This window comes from Balaenoptera ricei, chromosome 9 (assembly GCF_028023285.1).
Source record: "Balaenoptera ricei isolate mBalRic1 chromosome 9, mBalRic1.hap2, whole genome shotgun sequence".
Taxonomy (NCBI): Eukaryota; Metazoa; Chordata; class Mammalia; order Artiodactyla; family Balaenopteridae; genus Balaenoptera; species Balaenoptera ricei.
In genome coordinates, this window is record NC_082647.1 from 29,275,373 (window position 1) to 29,296,987 (window position 21,615).

The window sequence follows — 21,615 nt, forward strand, 5'->3', positions numbered from 1 at the left end:
TGTATTTGCACAAATGAGTTGGGAAGCTGGTGCAATAATCCAAGTAAGAGATGATGAAGGCTTGAATGGATGGTGGCAGTGGTTGGAGATGATAAGAGAAGATAATCCAGGAGAAGTTTGCTGAGAAGTCGAATGCAGGTTGTGAGAGAGAAGGAAGAATCAAAGATGACTTCAAGATTTTTGGCCTGAGCAACTGGAGGGGTGAAGTTGTCATTTACTGAGATGAAGAAAGTGCAAGTTAGGAACTGAAGTGGGAGCAAGAGTGGGATACATCAAGTTGGAGAGATGTATTAAATATATAAGTGGGCAGTTGGGTATACAACTCTGGAGTTCAGGTAAGAGTTCTGGTTTAGACCTATAAATTTGGGAGTCACCCGGGTAGAGAATATAGGGATGAGATAGGCAAGTAGCGTAGCCAGAAAAAAGAAGCATCCCAAGGAATGAGTCTTGAAGACTCCAGTTTTTAGAGGTTGGAGATGTAAACGAACCATCAAATGTGATTGAGATCACCAGTGAAGTAGGTGGTCAATGAGATATCCAAGCGTGGTGTTACAGAAGTCAAGTGAACAAAGCTTCGCCAGAAAGACGAAGTGGTAACTGTCAAAAGCTGCTTGGAGGCCAACAAAATGAGGGCCAAGACCACTGACTATTAGAGGTAGCAATGTTGAGGGTGCTAGTATAATTGATGAGGACAGTTTTGTTTTGAGTGGTGGAAACGGAATCCTGTTTAGAGTGGATTCAGGAGTAAACGGGAGGAGAGCAAATGGAGATGGAAACACTTTACAAAGGTTTAGCTGGAAGGAAGAAGTGGGACAGAAGCCAAGAGACATTTTTTTAATGGCAGAGCTAACAGCATGCTAAGAAACACCCATCATTTGAACCACATTTACTGATTAATTTGTATTATCATATGTGAAGCTAACAATTTGAAAGAAAACACCAATGATTTAATTATGAATGGATAGAATGCCAGAAACAAAATTCTGCTGCTAAAAATGTGACCTTTAGCTGTAAGCATTTGCACAGAGCCTTGCTTCAGGATGGAAGTTCTTCCAAATCACTCAGAGAACTCTTATCTACATTTTCTAATATCATATTGCCCCTTCTGCTTTTGCACAGAAGATAACTTCTTATCAAAAGCTTCTGAAGTCACAGTAAGCTTTTCCAAAAACACAGACTACTCTTTATGACTAATATTGCCTCCAAAGAACCATAACCAAAATGGCTGAATTTTGTGCGAGGATTCTCATACCGAACGTTTAACTCAGGTCTCATTTTAAATAACTAAAATAATTAAAGCCTCTTTAAACAACAGGATGGAAATAGTGCATCCCTTAAAAATTAATGTTAAATCCACACAATTCTTCTCTGTGCTCAGAATTTTAAAAATTCAACAAATTAATTCACTACTTATATAATTGTGTTTTAAAACCTGATTTTTCCAAAGTAAGTCTCACAGGAGCCTTAATCATTGCTTACAGCTATTTGTCAGTTCTTCATCAGATCAAATACTGCTGCTTCCAGCTATTATATAATAATAGTTTTTTAAACTTCTAATAACCTAGTTAATATTCTATCAAGCATCACTATTTATTTAAACAAGTCCTCTGTTTTTTTTCAGTGTCTTTTAATTAAACATCTGAATATTGTAATTATTTTCCTCAGACATTGTTTTCTCTTAATTTTGTATTTCTTAAATTTTAATGATTACATTTTATCCTGGACACAGTAAAACATACATTTTGAAATAATCTCTTAAATCATCTATTATTCAATGTTAGTACAATTCACCCTAAGTTAAAACTAACTGTTTTTCAGTATAAGTGATTATGTATCTTAGTGGGTCCTTTGTCCTACTCTAACCAGGATAAGTTTTCCTGAATTAGATTTTCTTATCATTGCTGTTTGCAATGGGGAAGTTAAAGAACTCTGCAAATAATTTCTATGTGCCTGTTAGCCTCATACATATTTAAACTATTTTTATTGAGCAGAACACTAACTTCTATAGTATTTCACTAAACATTTGCCCCATCTCGACAGACTTTTGTTTTTAGCAATCTGTTTTTTTTCATAATCTCTTTGTGTTTCCATGTCTTCTTGCGGACTCTCCAGCTATGTCGTAAACAAGGTCAGCAGCCCAAAGAAAAGATACTCTGATTCTTGTCACAAAATGTAGTTTTAGAATGTCCCTCATAGCCCCTCGAGCAGGGCCAGGCATAATTCTGCTATTCTCACATTTTTAAAGACTTTCAGGTATCAAGAATACTGGTTTTTCTTTTCCAAGAAAAATAGCTTTAACTCTACAAATCTAAAACTTAGGCTGCTCAAAAATTTTAAAGCACTGGAGCCATGATAAAATGTTGACAATACAGCTATTGACAGCAACAGGTAACCAGTGGCTGTAAAATATACAGTGTTTTCTCCATGCTTGAATCAAACAGGATCTCACATATCTCAGATCTTGTTCTTGGTTTAAAAAAAAAGAGATAAAAAGAACTGAGGGAAATGCTTTTGGCTGAAACTGCCTGGGGTGTTGGAGGGATGAGAAGGTGTTAGCAAGAGGGATCCGGTATCTTTTTGTTTCATGAAAACCCTAGCTTGACAGGAAATACAGGGAAAACTTAGCCATAGAAATGGTGCATCCGCTGTGCAGGCCAACAAGTATATTCTCCCACCGCTACTTAGAATAAAGAAACTTATAGTTCTCTTTCTGTCCTGTTTCTGGCCACAGTCATCTTTCTTCCCTTTTTCTGCATTCACTATTGTACTCTATTCCAATCACCTAATTTTCTTTCTTAAAAGTCTGAATGCCAAGAGTAAAAAGCCCTTAGGAAGTTGTCCATGATCGTTTGCCAATTCAGTTCAAAATCTATATAGACTCTTGGACCTGTTAAAACGAGAATGTGATTTGATTGACCTACTTTTAGTTTAGTTTTTTTTTTTTTAAATAAGAGGGATTGAGTGAATTTGAGAGTGAATTGAATTCTAATTCTGAATGCTGGGAATGTGATCCCAAGTTTCTTACCCTGCCGAGGAGTGCACTGAATGAGTTGAGGTGGTGGCAATATTTCCATTTGACTAGACAGATTCTGTTGTATTTTCTGTTTTTAGAGTGACTGCTTTGGAAGGAATTTCACTCAATGACTTATGCCGCAAGTATTTACTGAGCACCTACTATACGGGCCAGGGGTCTTTAGAGTCTTGAGACCAGACTCCTTCAAGGGAGGGAGCTATGGAAACAACTGTAATACAGTATGAGTGATGTGTCCCCCTGTCTGGCTGAGAACAGTAATGTGTCAGAGAAGGCTTCACAGCGGAGATGAAAGATAACTAGGAATGCAAGGGGGCACAAGTCACCAAAGAAAAAGGAAAAACATGAGCCAAAATGAAGGAGAACAGGTGAGGAAGTTCAGGACAAGCTGGACAGGGAGCCTGAGTTCAGGTTTTGAAGCACCTTGCATGCCCTGGTAAGGACATCACATGACATCAGGAGTTACATGAACCTATGCGTCCTTCCCAAAAAGGAGTAGGAGCGACTCAAAATTTGATCTATTATTTCCTCAATGGTTTCCAGTGATGGAGACCCTCATTCTTGTATTGTGTTTCATCACTGAAGTCAGATTCAGGAGAATTTCTTTCTGAGAATTACAGAAACACAGTCTATTCAAAGGAAAATCTTTCTCCTAAGATGCAAGTCCCTACAAGCATGCCAGTATCCATTCTACAAACTTGCAAAAGGCCTTTTTAACATTGGCCTTCAACAAAGCAATGATTTATGTCAAGTAAGTAATGACTATAGTGTGCTTATTGAACTGTATACATTTTGGCAAGAGAGCAGGTTGGTGAGGATCTCCTAAATTAATAGGAGATGCATTTGTTGCTATTTTCATGGCTCGTGTGTGTGTGTGTGTGCGCGTGCCTGAGAGAGAGAGATTTAATATAGTGGAACTTTCCAGATGTGTTTTGATCAACTAATATGTGTTTGGGATTCATAAGTGATGGAGCAAGAACATATGCAATATGCAAAAAACTTTTCATTCTTTATTATTGAATACCATATAAGAATCTTGAGAAGTTTAATCAGTGGCAACTTAAACTCCAGGCTACAAGTCCTAAGTGAGATTATGTGAACATATTTTCTCATTGGCACTTGCATAGTCTGGCATATGTAGCAGAATGTAGCAGAATGCAATAAACAAGCATAATTACTTCCACACAGAAAAGTCTATATCAATCTTTTCTTGATGACCTACTTTCAGTGAGTTTTCTCCAGTAATGCAATCACCCAAACAAATCTCCAGCAGACTGTGTACTACAGTGTCAAAGCCTCACATTGAAAAAAGTCAGCACTCCCCATGTATTTAAAAGGGAAAACTCACTACGTGGAAGTACATGTTCTCTGCCAGTATTCAGAGAAGACCCAACCCATCTCACAGTGAAAGGGTTTATATGCCGTTATCATTAGCAGAGAGATTATTTGGCTGAATGTTTTCTTATCTTCACTTGCCTGAATGCCATTGTGTCTAATATAACTTAATCTCTCATCATGTTTGTAAAAACTAACAGTTGTTTTATTTTTTCAAATAGACACTGTAAAATTCTAATTTTAAAATGTGGAGATGTGGGGTGCGAGGAGAGGGGGGAGAGGAGAAACCAGCCACCTTGAAAAGCTCCCACCAGTAGAGAACGGGAATACTTTCATACGGATGTTTAACTGTTTTGGAAGCGGGTGGAGGGGTTGGTGTAAAATTCTGAATACATTATTGAGGAACAAAGAAGCGTCTTGTGTGTTCTTGACTTCTGCCAAGAATACTAAATAGCTAAAATATAATGAAAAGTTAGGAAGAAAATAAGTTGCAATCACAGGCAAGAGAGAAGCATTATGGGATATTCTCTTGTGAGACGGATGATGCCCAGATTGTGCTGTACTGTAAAGGATTTAAGGGCAATATGTACTAGCCATACTGGCTAATTAAAAATGACTTCATTCTTTGTGCTTCTTTCCAGGAATCCGTTTTGCAGATAGCATTGCTATCTATGTCCAAAATTCTTGCCCCATTCTGATAGACTTTTAGCCAAGAATCATATGCATATCAACTCATTCTTTGAAATTTTAGCACCAAGAGTTTACCTTTGTCACAAAATAGCAGCTGCCACCACCAAAAATTTAGCCTCAAATTGGGACAGACTTAACTATGGAAATTATGTGACATTTTCTCAGCAGTAAGTACGTGTTAAACAGAACATACAAGAAGAGTGTTTTAACCTGCACATTTTGTCCATATATTTTGCTACTTACACTATCATTTTGAATGTGGTAGGGTAGAATATTGAAGGGGACACAAACGATGCTTAAATTACTGAATGAAACAGTGAACACTCCATGTTCAAAAAGAAGAACTGCTGCTCATATGCTCACAGAGACATTTTTTAAATGAATTCACATCTTTATTTTGTCTCTTTTTTTATGACTTTCCACAGACTTAAAATCTGATTTATACAATCTAACATGTATTTCTTTTTTTTTTTTTTTTTTTTTAAATTAATAGCTACTTTATTTATTTATTTATTTATTTTTGGCTGTGTTGGGTCTTCGTTTCTGTGCGAGGGCTTTCTCTAGTTGCGGCGAGCGGGGGCCACTCTTCATCGCGGTGCGCGGGCCTCTCACTGTCGCGGCCTCTCGTTGCGGAGCACAGGCTCCAGACGCGCAGGCTCAGCAATTGTGGCTCACGGGCCCAGTTGCTCCGCGGCATGTGGGATCTTCCCAGACCAGGGCTCGAACCCGTGTCCCCTGCATTAGCAGGCAGACTCTCAACCACTGCGCCACCAGGGAAGCCCCTAACATGTATTTCATTATTCTCTATTCTGGTATGCTCCCACCAGGGCTCATTTTATATCTGTAACGAGATTAACTCCTCAAAGAGAAAAACTATTAAAGTCAAGCACAGTGATAAGCACACAGTGGCTGTTCAATGAGGACCTGGTGAAATGAGTTCCATTGATCTCAACCGGACTCAACCCCTTTGGCGAAGAACAGCACTGTATTCAGGTCACAGGAAAAGGCAGACCTTCTTCCTCTCCTTTCTTTATGCTGGAGGCAGGAAAAGTCAGGCTGAAAATATCCAGGACAATTCCCATAATTAAACTTAATGATTTTCCCATAGGATGTAATCTTTTAATGCTCAAAATAAGGCAATATCAGTTTTGAGAAGCAGGAATACATGAATATATATATATATGTATACTTATTTATTTATTGTGTATATATATGCATATCTATACAATATATAATATATGCATATTACATATATTTATATATAAAGTACTTATATAAATATATTTTCTATATATGCATATTACATGTTATTTTCCCACTCTGAAAACCATCGAAGGAAACTTGACCATAACCAAGTATTACTCATGAAGAATTCATTCAGTCATACTTCTTAAATACGAAAGTCTTGCATCCAACTCATATAGCATAATATAGCTATGTTTCTTCATTACACAAGAAAATATGCTTACATTTCTACCCTTGACAGCTGCCACTTTATCCCTTTCTGAAACTTAATGATTCATTAATTTACAACTTTGTGCATCCTTAATATATCGTAAGAGACAAACAGATAAAATCCTATTGTATTTTTCATGAATTAAAAGAAAAAGCTTGCTAAAATCAATTTTAAAACAAATTCTGGGAAGCCTATTCTTTGGATCATCTTCCATTGCACTGTTTTTATGTAAAACACAAGCTGCAAGCAATATACAAAGATATTAGCTTATGTGGTAGGAATATGATAGCCTTCAAGCAATCTGAAATCATGGATATTAAGAAAGCCTACTTATTGGCAGACAGCTGACTGAAATGTCCAATATACCTGTGCTCATTTTAAAAAGGACAAATATAAGGGTTTTCAAGGTGAATGAAGTAAAGAGTTTTGATAAGACTTGATAAAATTAACCTGACACTGTGAATATACTCAAATCCTTCCTATCCTTAAGAAAACAAAAAAGCTTTTTTTAAGAGTTGTGACTATGATCTCTACTAAAATCGATAAAGATAGATCATTTTAAGCAGCACCATTTCTTCTTATTACTTCTCAAGGCACTGAGTTAATCAGTTCAGAGGAAATGTTTACTGTCAATTCCTATGTCTTGAGGTAACAAATTTGGAGTTCTACCATTCAATACATAAGCAGTCTTCATGCTACCTTCCTCTATTTCTCTCTCTTCTTTTCTTCCCTTCTAATTATCAAATTCTGTATGTATTTGCTGCCTCCACTTTTCCTTCCTGGATATTTCTCTGACTCTATACGGTCCTTGCTACATCTTCACCTTCTGAGGGAGGACGTTCCCTTGAGGACCACCAATGACTCACTCTCCAGAGAATGGCACCAAGTCCTAGCAATTATACCAATTACACTTATATCATATGAGGCAATGTATTTGAAAATACTTTTAAATATTAAAGTACTATTTAAAGAGGATGGTATTATTATACCTCCAAATGATCTATCAAATTTCCACTTTGACACAGTGTAATAGCCTTTTAACTGAGCTTCCTGATTCCCAGTCTCACTCTTCTCCAATCCATCCTACACTCTGATATACTGGAGTTACCTTCTTAAAGTAAAGAGATCTACTAGAGTCATTCCACCGCTCAAAACCCTCCACTAGCTCCCCATAATATACTGGATAAATTCCAAACTCCAAACCCTTCAATTAGCCATTGGAAATCCTACCTACTATTTGAAACTTTTCCACTAATACAAACCCCCTCCTAATTTTTTTCCTCCCTCTAAACACCACATTTTCAATCTTATTCCTTGCTTCTGTGTATGCCATCTTTTTTGCCCCTAATATCCTTCCCCTCAACAGTGGCCCTTGAAGACCTGCCCTCCTCCATCCAGGGTCTCCATCCAACCCATCTCCTCTTAGAAATGTTCCCAGAGATGAATTTAGCCTACTCACAACTCATGCTTTCATATTCTGCAAACTCTGCCATGTATGAGAGCTACTTATATATGGTTCTTTCTCTCTTGCAAAGCCTTAGCAGACCACTAGAGGAATATTCTCTCTAGGAGAATATTTATCACAAACAAGGTGCTCAATAAAGAGTCAGTGAACTGAATGAATAAGCATTTTCAGAACTCTAATGAAAAACTGATGAACTCATAAAAGTGCTAACAAAAGATCAAGATGAAAAAAAAAAAAAAAAAATTAATTACATGGGACTGAGTGAACTGATGAGGATGAGTATAATTTTTGTGACTTTCTGTCTGAATTTAAAAAAAAAAAAAAAAAAATTCCACAAGGACTCAGAGGCAAAGAATATACAAATCAATTTTCACTGCAAAGTAAAGGAGCTGTTACAGTGGAGGATTACTGGACTGAATGTCAATACTATGACATAGTATGAGTGTGTTTCATGTTTGGTAATTGCAATCATTGTTGCTTTTGTTGTGGTCATCCATGTACAATGCTTGGTGTCAGTCGATTTATCTCTTGTAAAAATAAAATACAGTGTGTGTGTGTGTGTGAAAAAAAAAAAAAAAAAATAAAGCCCGTGGTAGAAAAAAAAAAAAAAAAAAAAAAAAAAAAATAAAGAGTCAGTGACTTGTGTGCTTGTGTTCTCACCATTTAATGATTAAGAATATTAAAATAGTTGTTTGGGCCATCTAAAAAAGTTCTTTGTTAACTTTTAAGCGGAGCTATTAGTGCTTTTCAAATACAGTAAAAACAAATAGCTGACACCTGGTCAATAATGAAAATGTAATTTTAAAAACACACACACAAAATAAATTGCTGAAATGAAAAAATACAGCTAAATCTTGTATCTACTACATAACAGAAAATAATAACTATGACTAGAACAAATTATGCATGGAGAAAGAAAATAAACAAGACAAGGGAACAGTAAGAATATGTATCGTTGACAAAACAAAAGATATTATGTGCCCATGTCCTGATAAATGCACTTGTGTCTCCCATCTCAGAGTGGTTCAGTAATCCTCCCATCTGCTGATAGACCTGAATCTTTGGACCAACTCCAAGACTGTCTGGCCTCCTGAAGTTCCTCTGGCTTTCAAAGACTATGAGGTCAACCATTATAGTCCATACTCCTCCTTCTAGGGTTACTCTGAAACTGAAACTGCCTTAAGAAGAGGAGAGAGGGATGGGACATTTTCCAGGGCCTTTGTCCTGTGGTACTAGCTTTGTTTTAGAATGGCATGAAACTTGCCAATATATCTACCTTAAGAAAAATGAACTAAGATTAGTAGTATCACAAGGTTGACCTAGATCTGTCGTTTTAAATGCTGGCTGTACTCTGTAATCACCTGGGGAGTTTTAAGAAAATGTTCACGTCTGGGGCCCACACCCACACATGTACTTGATCCAGGGTAGGGCCCAGACATCGGTATGTTTTAAAAGTTCCCCTGTTATATAGTCAGCTCAGGCTGCTATAAAAGCAATACCATAGACTGGTTGGCTTAAACATTTATTCTCACAGTTTTAGAGACTGAGAAGTCCAAGATCCAGGGGCTAGCAGATTTGGTTCCTGGAGAAAGCGCTCTTCCTGGTTTACAGACATCTGCCTTCTCTCTGTGTTTTCACATCAGAAAAGAAAGAAATAGAGTTCTGGTCTCTCTTTCTCTTCTTCTAAGGACATTAATCCCATCAAGGGGATTCCACTTTCATGATTTCATCTAAAACTAATTACCTCCCCAAGGTCCCACCTCTAAGTACCATCACATTGGGGGTTAGGACTTCAACATAGGAATGTTGGGGGGATACATTCAACCTACAACACTAGATAATTTCAAAGTGCAGCCAGGATTGAGAACCACTGACCGAGATCAATGGTTATCAACCTAATTTCACACTGAAACAAACATGACAAGGGTATCACGTGTGCAAAACACACCAGTGGGCAGACCAAGATTCTGCACAATTCTGTGTGCCAGGTGAGATGCCATCCTTATTACCCTATTCAAGAAAATGTGTCAGAATGCAAGGGCAAAAACGTCATTATAGAAATATTTTTAATCTGATGACCAGGTGACTGAAAACTTTGAGAAAATCCAGAAAGTTCCTTATATCTGGCCAGCATTTTGTTATTCCAAGCACACAAGCAGGACTCTGGTGGTGACCAGGATCTCTGCAAAAAGAGGTCATTTTAAACAGCAACATTTTCTTTTATTCCTACGCAAGGTACTGAGTTAACCAGTTCAGAGGAAAGGTCTAGTATCAAGACCCATCTTTAAGTAAATATGTTAGAGCTCTAGACATCAAGAAATAAGCAGTTAGTCAGTGACAGTGAAAGAACAGAAAAATTATGGAGTAGATGGGGAAGGCAGAGAAAAAGAAGGATAGAATGATGCTCCAAGAATAGAAAGGTACCTGTGGACATTGTTATGAATATTTTAACAGAAAATCCTTCTTTCTTACTAATTAATAAATTATTCTTTCCAAATGTATGAAGACTGTATTTCCAAGGAATCTGTAAAAAATTTATCTTTTGTCAATGTGTACATAAATTAATGCATGCTTATTGAATGAAACCAGGAAGTTCACATTAACCAGGACTCTGAATAATCACATTTACTCTAATATCTGCATAAGTATCAGAAGCAAAAAAAAAGATAATCTGCCCATTTTAACACATTAGAATTTTTAGGCAGAAAGATATGTTAACACATACTTTTAAAATTATGTTAACTACAAAGCTCCCCAAATTATATTAACACATCAAAAATATTTTAAAATAATGGTATCAAATAGTGTCAATCTTCTTCCTATCATAATCTTCATCACAATCTTCTTCCTATCATAATCTTCATCACAATGCTGAGCAATTTTGAATTTTTTTTAAATCTTAAACTCGTGATTAAAGGAAGTGAGGTGAAAAGGAAATAGAAACCAATAAAAGAAAGGAGGGTGAGTGAGAAGAAAATAAAGCAAAGATCCTAATCGAAGAGCAAATCTTGTTTCTGTTTTTAACTCCTGTGAAAATTTCTAACTCATCCCCTGCCCTGTTCCATCTGAATTTAACTAAATTCAAATATTTGCCGAACATCCGCTATGTGCAGGGCTGAGCCACATGCAGTACCTCATCTCTGAGATTAATGATAAAACTTCAGGCAAATTCCAAAAGCATGAATATCCACATAATGTAACTGCACTTCCTGTCATTTATCTGCTTTCCAGAACTGACTTGGGCCACTACCTCTTATGGCCAGCTTGACTACAGAGCACTTAATCCAACATGATGGCTTTTGATTGACTAAAAATACTGCCTTTGTGGTATCAAGATACTTCATTTATCATTACTGACCATCCCCCATGCCCACTGCCCTCTTCTCCCTAACAGGGAAGCATGCTTGCATGTGCACGTGCACTTATATACACACATACACACTGGCTTAATGCCCTGTCCCCGGGACATATCCAAGCTTCATGGCTGCCAACTTATCTAGAATGAAATGTTCACTCAAAACTGCTCCTGCCACTACACATGTAGTAGCTATCATGGGGACTATAATTTTCATGCACAGATAGGATCTAGGTGATGCTTAGGTGCATTTCTGGGAGAATCAAAGAAAGCAAAGGTCTGGTGCCAGAAGTGGCATTAAAGATGGATGGCTAGAGGTCAATGGTGACCTAACTCTCGAATTGAGATTAGAATCAAAAGAAGGAAAGGCCAGAATAAACTGGCTGATCGCAACAGCAAAAACCTACTGCTATCTAAGAAGTTTCACAGTACTGTATTAAAGATTTATTAATCACCTACTATAGGTGCTAAGTCCAAGAATGCTAAGTCCAAGGTTGAATGAAATACATACAGTCTTTGCCCTCAAGGAGCTCGTCTAACTGGGGAGAGAGACAGAGACATTGCAAAGCGACATAGTGAATGCTAGAACAGGTACAGAAAATGAGTTGTGGGAGCTCTCACTCCTGGACCAGCAGCTAATCTCATCCATTCAACCCCAGTCTCTAAAGGCCACGAAGTGGCCATTTAACTTTCTTCATCTATTGCTGCTCTACCTCAGGCCACCAGGACGTCTCTGTGATCTCTGCATGGCTGACACAACACAGGCCAAAAATAACCAACATACATCGATACTTCAAATAATTTTAATGACTCTAGGAGTCTTTTCAGTTGAGTTGACTTCTCATCAATACTATCGATCAATACTTTATCAGCTTTTGATTCTAAAACAGCACTTTTTAATAGACTTTCTGCAGTGATATAAATGTTTTATGTGTGCATTGCCCCATGCAGCAGCCACTAGTCACATGTGCCGACTGAGCACTTGAAATATGGCTGGTGTGAATGAGGAACTGAATCAATGTATTAAATAAATCTGAAATTAACTAGCCACATATGCCTAGTGGCCGTGGCACTGCACAGCACAGTTCTAAAATATAAGTGTTTTAAGACTGTGCCATATGATCAAATAATTTTTCTCTTAATTCCTATACATATGTTATACATGCCTCTGAAGAATTAAAAACACAGATAAAAACTGGTTTCCTTCTGTAACCTGTGGTTGCTGCCAGGAATTACTCCCAACAAGACACTAAAAGTTAAAGCACAATCAAAACGTACATATGTCATGTTTAAATTGGTTCTGACTTTTACCAATGGCCTTCTTGATGAAGTGGGAAACATTTAAAAATATTTAAAAGTTAAGATATTTAACACATTAAGAGATATTTGGGAAAGACTGTTATTTTCAACTAGTTCTAAAAGAGGAAAACATCTTCAAAGTGAGATTTAAAGGAGGTTTCAATGTGGGGATTGATTCAGATCAGCTGGAATGTAGGTATCATGAGTATTAGGACTCTGTATGTTGATGCACTGCTTAATTATTAGTGCCTAGCAGATGCTGGGCACTTAGGAAACCTGTAATGGAAGAGTAGTTAAAATAGTACGGATGGGAACATTCTGTATCTGGATCTTGGTGGTTGTTACCTGACTATATGTATTTGTCAAAACTTTCCAGATGGTACACTAGAAAAGATAAATTATGCCTTAATTTTTTTAAAAAAGAAAAGGGGGAAAAAAGTAATATGGGAGCACATGGGAAAAATCATGAATGGATATCTGCAAGAAAGCAAATGGGAACGTGAAATGCAGCATCACATCTCATGTGAAACGAGCTAGTATATTCCAAACAGCAAATTCATCTCCCAGGAATGAAAGGAGGAAAAGGCTCAGGCTTGAGAGTCAGAAGGAACATATAGACTGAAACAGGCTGTGCGATGTTAGGTAAGTCATCTAACTTCTCTGTGCCTCAGTTCCCTCGCTGAAACATGTGTAAAATGGAACACCTATCTGAAACAGTTTTGGGGAGAATGAAATGAGAAAATGTACATAAAATGTCCAGCAGTGGGTCTGCACCTGGCAAGCACTGAGTAGATGGTAAATGGAAACAAAACACAAGCTAATCTTCTTAATCAAGGCCTTCCTCTGAGGTCCTCTGGTCCTGAATGAGGGGGTTCCATTTCCATACTACAGTCTAAACAGTTGGCAAGTGAGTGGTCAAGCAACACTACCGGGTTAGACAAAACTCAAATCTCCTTGGAGTCAGGGGAATGAGGAAATGCAGAGCATGCTTCCAGAAAAACCTGAATTTTTGCCAGAAGCAAAATTCCCACAAGAAAATTTCAGCAAGTTCCCAAATGTCTCATGCAGACATGACAGCATAAATGAATTCATCAATGAAATGATTTATCCTGGCAAACTTCCCTGAGTGGGAGCAGCTATAGTCTACATAAAAAGGAGAGAGAGATGAAATAAAGAAAATTCCTATTCTGCAAATCAAAAGTAATTAATTTTCTGAATGGAGACTAGTTATTATTTGGGGGAAAAAGGCATGAATATTTTCTATTCCTGGTTACAATTTGTCTTTGGAAGGTAAACAGACCAAGCTGAGAGTCACAACATACTGGATTCTACTGATTCCGTACTCAAGATAAATTAAGCAATTAATTCTTGCAGAGGAATTGGGTATAATTTGTAGTTAATGTGTCCTTTAAAGCAATAATACATGACTTAAAAGTTCAGAATTTGATTCATTACAAATTTAACAGTAATATTTAAACATATTAGTTCAGCGTACCTTGCATGACTGTAACTCAATTCAAAGATTGTGAAATTGACATATACACTAATATGTATAAAATGGATAACTAATAAGAACCTGCTTATAAAAAAGTAAATAAAATAAAATTCAAAAATTCAAAAAAAAAAAAAAAGATCTTGAATTCTCATTAGTTGAAAGAAACTATTCCTCCTTAAAAGCTCTTAAAACACCTACCTCTCCTCTATGACTCATAGTTCAGCCTCCTTACAGGAAGCCACTGCAGATTTTCCCATTACCTGTTCAGTGGGTCACAATTAAATAATAACTAGAGTTATACAGTCATTACATTAGTTCTCCACCTGGTAGAAAACCTCTCAATTATTTTAGAGAAGGTTCAAATTCTCCTGGAGTCATCTTTATTTTCTGCCTCTCTGATTAAGAATCTCCTTCAGCTGAATAACATTAAATGTTGTGTTCCTCATGTGATTTTTAAAATTAATATTAAGTCAGGTATCAGAAATCAAGTCCATGGTAAAAACTTGTTAATAATCCAGAAACTTTATTGACATTTAAATGCCAAACTAGCTCAGCAGTTGTCAAAATGTGGGCCTAGACCAGCATCATCTGCATATCCTGGGAATTTGTTAGACACTGAGATCCTCAGCCCCACCCCAGAACTACTGAATCAAAACTCTTCAGGGTGGACCCCACAATCTGTGCTTTAACAAGCCTTCCTGGTGCCTCTGATGTATCCTAAAGTTTAAGAACTGTGATCTAGCTAATTCTGGCAAAAACATTTGAGGCCTCAGGCTAATCTTGATATGATGATCCAAATGGATGAACTCACAGGTAGATTTAACCCCCTCCCCCAAAAAACCCATAATGTTCCTCTTTAGTTTCTAGTGATCCCTAGCAGTAATGTGGAAAGGAAGAATTTGTTTCACTCCAAATAATCGAATGAGGATTTTTGTGTTTGGAGAGTTACTTGAAAGAAGCAATTGGTCCCTATGTCCAGTTCAAAATCATCAGGACATTTTGGACACAAAAAGTGATAAGGTCATTATGACATTGCTAACGATGAACACCTTAGTGAATTCTACACCTTGTTTCTGGATAATGGTAAGGATGGCAGCCTAACATTCAAATTGTATCAGAGCTGTCACCCTGCACACTAAGTCTCAGTGGGCGGACCTTTCCTGAGCATCCATTATATGTGCCAGCTCAACTCACTGGCTCCAAAGACACTGAGAATGAGTAGTAAACACATTCACAAATACAACAGTAGATGTTGAGAGTAAAATAATTGAAGTGGAGACTGAATTTTTCATTGGTAGATAATGTGCCTCAGTTTTTCAAAATGTCCTATCTGAGATCAGGTATTCATTCCATCTGAGATAGTCAAGGCCCCTAGGTCAGTCTGTAGGCAACAAAGTAAAAGGCCAACTGTGTTAAAATGGGAAGGGATACAAAAGTATTCACCTGCCAGTCTCAAAAAACCCACATTCTGAGTTCTAATACAAGCTCACATTCAATATCATCACATAAACTTGCGATACTCTCAAACAATTCATTTAATCCTTTCCAGTTAAATGTTACATCATCAAAACATTAAAGAAAATGTCCAATAAACTGAAATCTATAAACCCCAAGCAACAGGCTACTAACAATGCTTTATTGAGAAAAGCCTTTGCAAAACGTGGTGTATTGAAATGGAATAGCATTCCGCCCAAAAGGAATGAAGTACTGATACATGCTACAACATGGATGAATCTTGAAAACATTATGCTACGTGAATGAAGCCAGACACCAGAGGCTACGTATCATACAATTCTATTTATATAAATGCTCAGAATAGACACATCTATAGAAAAAGAAAGTAGACTAGTGATTGCCAGGGCTAGGGTCAGAGAGAATGAGGAATGACTGTTCATGGAGTTTCTTTTGGGGGTGATTAAAATGTCCTATCATTAGATAGTGGTGATGGTTGCACAACTTTGTGACTATACTAAAACTCACCGAACTGAACAATTTAAAAAGATGAATTGTATGCCATGCAAATTATATCTTAATTTTAAAACTTCACAATATACTCAGGGAATGTGGTTTAGGTGGCATGCAAATCAGTATCCTCTGGTTTATTTTTATACTACAGTGAGATTTTCTTTAAATAATAATCTAAGTACCAAGAGGACCTGGCTTTGTTATTAAAACAGATCTATAACAGAAACATAAATTCAACAGGTATGTATTTGATGACCACAGTACTTTTAAAAAATGTCTTCCCCTCTCCAGAATCAATTGTATGGTTTTAGAGAAAACCAGGACCAGATTCCTCGCAAGTCGTAAATGTCAACCGTGTGCATCACACCACCCCTGAGCACTTTCATAAAGCTTTTAGAATTTAAGTTATGTGCATATATCTGGCAGGCTACTGGCAATTATCACCATATAGCAATGCAATGCCCATTAGTTACAACACAGAAATGATTTCTTTTTGTAAAGGTTACTGTGCCAAAAGCAGCACCATCTACTGGATAAAAATATAAGTTAATATCTACTTTATTATGAACAATCTATTAGGATCCTCTAACTGTAAAGAGTATAAAATATGTGTGCTCACAAACGGAGGTACATTTTCTAACTTTCGGGTTAATGGCTCCAAACCTATTGTATGCCATCGTAATAGAACATTTTCATGAAGGAAAAAAAGACATTTCTTTAATGGAATACAAAAATCCAGTCTTACAATCCTTCCAGGAAATGCCCGGAACACTTGAATCTGCATCCCAGGTAAAGATTCTAACTGGCTCTTTCAGAAGACAGTTTCAGTATTAAATGTGTAACCTGGAAGGTGGTGGGTAAAAGATGAATCCTTGAATACCTATATCAAGCTGCAGCTCTCCTCTGACTTTGGCAGCAGGGGCAGAATGTTGACAGAAATTTTGATTGAAACTTTTTTTTTTAAGTAACTGCCCAGACTTGAATGTGACTAAATTAAAAGTACTGAAAACACTGAAAAGTCAGGTTGGTGCCTGTTCCTGTTACTACCTTTCGGGCGTGTGTGTGCGTGTGTGTGTGTGTGTGTGTGTGTGTTTAATTCGCATCAGACACGTGTGTTCCTCATTCAAGCCCATAAATATCCGTAGCATGAACTAAACAGCAAGAATGCGATACAATACGTAGCCCCGCACCAAGGGTGTATTTATCTTTTTATGGGTATCTAAAAGGCTCTTTTCCACACTTTGCAAAGAGGAGGAGAAGAGCTGCGAGGACAAGAGGCGTGACGGGCAAGCCCCCCTCTCCTGGCCGCGGGAGCAGCGTCCCCCCGGGCAGGTGAACTGTGGCGGAGGTGCGAGGTGGGGAGGGGGCGCGTTCTCGTCGTGCCGCCGCGACACGGTGGGCTCCCCAGTCCGCCGTCCCTCTTGCCTCCTTGCTAGATGGCGGCGCGGCAGCAAGTACCGAAAGCTCTGAAATCCCCCCTCCCGTGTCCCAAACGATCCCACAGGGGAAACCCCGCCGAGGTCTTAACACTCACCCAGGCGGCAAACACAGAGGAGCTGAATACAGGCGAGAAAGCGCTTTAGGATTCGCATTTCCAGACGGTCCGGGGGCTCCCACCGCGCGGCGTGTCTGGATGGAGAGGGAGGGGACGCGAAGGAAATGTTCTCTCCTCCAGTGTATAGACTGGTGCGAGGCCGTGTGTGTGTGTGTGTGTGTGTGCGTGTGCGCGCGAGCGCGCGCGAGCGTGTGTGTGTGTGTGTGTGAGAGAGAGAGAGAGAGAAGGACAGAAATAACCTAGGGGAGGACGCGTGGTGCTCGCGGGCCCGGGAGCCGCTAGCCGAGGCGCATGTCGGGCGGGCGGGACTCGGTTTCCCAGACCGGCGGCGGTCGCAGTCTGAGCTCTCGGAGCGCCACGGCGCCTGTGTGCCGGGTGCGCGCTCGGGCCGGGCCGTGCGCGCCGCGGTGCGGCGGGGGCGCGGGCGGGGGCGCCGGGCGGCGCCGGCGCCGCGCGCGGGGGGTGGAGGGGCGCGGCTGCCGTTCGGGGGCCGGGTCCCGGGGTAGCGATTCACAGAGCGACACCCCCTCCCCCCTGGCCCCTGCTAGTAGCTTCGCTGCCCCAGAGTTTGTGGAACCCGCTGGGGTTTAGAATCTTCGTGGAGAAAACGTCTCTTCATTAAGACTCCTTCATCCCTTTGGAAGAGGAGGCCCGACCCCCATTGTTCCGCACAGCCAGAGACTGACCTTTGGGGTTCACCCCTGGAAATGTTTTTCATTTGATTGTTTCCCTGCCCGCATATGCTAAGTGGGTACAATCAGGAAGTGGTGGAGTCGCCTGGGTAACCTGGGTTCCCCTTTCCACTTTCTTTCCATTTTCCAAAGCACCAGAGTAGTTCCAGACCACATTTCCTTCAGGGCAGTTGACTGCCAATAATCTCTGGCCCTGATTGTGACCCGTCAGACCCTGCCCCTGCCCCAGACTCCAATCAAATAGTCCTGCTGTGCACAGCTGCCGGGAAGAACTTTCAACTCTGCCGTGGTCCTTCCGGACGCACCGAACCTACCCAAGTGCCTCCTTGCACAGAGTCGCAAGGGAAGGTTTTTTAATCGCTCGATTGCAGGATATACAAAAGAGATATAACACATGCCTTGTGCTGCCTCAGAGCTGGAAATGTCACGTTGTACGTGCTTGTTTCTATGTGCTTTCTATTTGTATACTTATATAAGACCCCGTTTGTCGCCTTTCAGGAGTCCACTCTAAGGCACAGAAAGTCAAGTTCTGGAATTATCCCTGTATTCTCAGCAATCATTTGATGTAGGTTATCTGTACAGTGTGTACTCCTGTGTCCTGTACTTGTCTCAAAAATAGTATTTTAGCTTTAAATTTTTAAAGAAAGCTTATCACATACAAAATTGGGTTCTGAATGTATTTTGAGTGTTACTACCAGTTCTCCCTAATATCCACAGCCTCTGAACACTAAGTTAAATATGCAGAGCTAATGATGCAATTTGCTTGCTGTTGCTTCAGAAATTGATTACAGTCGTGTAATAAATTTCAAATCTATATAGAATGTTTATTCAGGAATACATATAAATATTAAGAAAGTGACCCTGGATCTTATTCTTCCTGTGAATAAAAACAGAAATGCTGCAATTTTTATAAGAATTATGATCTTTATAAGATTGATGATTGCTCATGTGAGTTTCCACTTCAGAAGAAAAATTTTGCTTGCATAGCAAGAAGTGTATATATAAACTAGAAATGCACTGAAAGGTCAGAGAAAGTGTTTAATACGGACTAGAGTAGGCAGAGAAGTTTTCCTAGAGATGTGTAGTTAATCCAGAAGGACTGGCTGGAAAACAATTGATGTCAGGGGGTGGAGACAAGAATGAAAGAAGCAGATGTTTCGTGCTATAAAAACTACATGAGGGCTTCCCTGGTGGTGCAGTGGTTGAGAGTCCGCCTGCCAGTGCGGGGGACGCGGGTTCGAGCCCTGGTCTGGGAGGATCCCACATGCCGCGGAGCGACTGGGCCCATGAGCCACAACTACTGAGCCTGTGCGTCTGGAGCCTGTGCTCCGCAACAAGAGAGGCCGCGATAGTGAGAGGCCCACGCGCCGCGATGAGGAGTGGCCCCCGCTCGCCGCAACTGGAGGGGGCCCTCGCACAGAAACGAAGACCCAACACAGCCAAAAATAGATAAATAAGTAAATAAACTTAAAAAAAAAAAACTACATGAATTAAATTTGAGCAGATTGAGTGGGGTCAGACCCTGGGAACTTTGATTTCCTAGTGGAGGAGCTTATACCTGAAATACTAAGCAAGAGGTAACCACAAAAGACGCTTCCAAGAACTTTATCTGTTTAGAAGCTAGGTAGATTTGCTCAGGGGCATGTATGGTGTTCTAGGAGGTCTCGATTATCAAATCTACCTCACTAGACTGCCAGAATAACCCAACAGTAACAAAATTTACCCTAACTCCCCTCTTACTTGGCCCCAAAGTCACACACCACTAGTCACTTTTTTGAGTTAGATCCTGAAACAATGGCACTGTTGAAATAAAAGTTACTCTGATAAAAAGGGCAGGTAGATCTTGTGGTTTCTGCTAATCCCATTCTCACAGTTAAAAGTACTGTCATTTACCTGGGAAGGTACAAAAGCCACCTTGACAGAGTAGTCAAGTTGCTGCTGAGGTTTGTATGGGGAGCAGGATGGAAACCAATTCTACATGACTGAGTGATAGCAAAGGAAAACTGATTTGCAAGACCAAATCAGTGGATCTAATAGTCCTGAGGAGGGCAATGGAATAGGAGGCTTAGGAGGTTCATCTATCTCTATTTCTATTGGTTCTTTAAAATTCATCCTTGACATTCACTCATTCATTCAACACATTTCTATTGCGTATCCATTATGTATCATGCATTGCTTTAGGTGATGACCATCCAAGTATGAATTACTCTATTCCTACCATAAAGGAATTCAGTATCAGATAGGAGAGGAAGACATAACCACTACAAAATGCCATTGTAGAGGATTGCCATATAAAATACAGGATGCCCAAGTTAAATTTGAATTTTAGATTAAACGGTGAATAATTTTTAGTACAAAATAATGTTAGTGCATTATAATACTAAATTTAATGAATTAAAATGAATTAATTAATGAATAATTTTTAATATAGTAAATAATTTTTTTTAGTACAAAGTAACTTTTAATGTACTCCCATGCAATGTTTGGGACTTACTTCTATTTTTAAAAGTTCATTGTTTACCTGAAACTCAAATTTAACTGGATGTCCTGTATTTTTATTTGCTAAATCTGACCATCTCCCTTTTGTGTGTCTGGGAATTGTCTGATGTCAGGGCTAGTCATTTGTGGTTGTGAAATGTCCATGGTTTCCCATGTGTCCTTACTCGGCAAATTATTTCCAAAGTGTTCCTAACATGAATAAAGATAGAGGCAGATGGTGGAAGGGGGGTGTTTTATCTGCAGAATCTGTTTGACTCGTAAATTCAGTGGAAGGGCTAGGAAACTACAGAATATTGTAGAGTCACTGAATAAAACATGGAATTAAAGGGGAAGTAAAATATCTGTACTTCTTATACTATCACAGTAATACGTTGTTCCCGTTTGGCTCACATACATTATTGCTTATTTTTATCCATTGTCACTGACAAATGTATTTGAGCAGAAATCATTAGGTTGGATCAATTAAATATTTACACTTTGAAAAACTGTTATTTTTTTAGAAGTAAAATACTTATTAGTTGTCAGTAGTATTACGATAATTGTTAGTTGTACTAAGACAAATGTGTTCTCTAGAATGGAAGAGGCGATTCTTCTTCTACATTGTGCTGGTTATAAGCTAATGACTGATATTTCAACAGCTACACATGCCGATCCCTTTTCCCCACCCCAAGACCATCTCTATTATAAAACATAATAGAATAATCATATTTTTCTCTTCCCCTGACAACCGTGATCTGAACTCCATTATTCAAAAAGTTCCAAAGGAATGTATCCTCAA

The 21,615-nt window shown here is 38.9% G+C and overlaps 1 protein-coding gene across 1 annotated transcript in view; it reads right to left on the reverse strand.

The window, feature by feature from the left end:
* Nucleotides 1-17,989, reverse strand: part of PTPRZ1 (protein tyrosine phosphatase receptor type Z1) — a 163,886-nt gene extending 145,897 nt beyond the window's left edge. Inside the window, exon 1 of the mRNA XM_059932670.1 lies at nt 17,626-17,989. Coding sequence (XP_059788653.1) covers nt 17,626-17,683 — 58 coding nt within the window. The 5' untranslated portion in view covers nt 17,684-17,989. The remainder of the gene's footprint in view (nt 1-17,625) is intronic.
* Between the last annotated feature and the right edge of the window lie 3,626 nt (nt 17,990-21,615).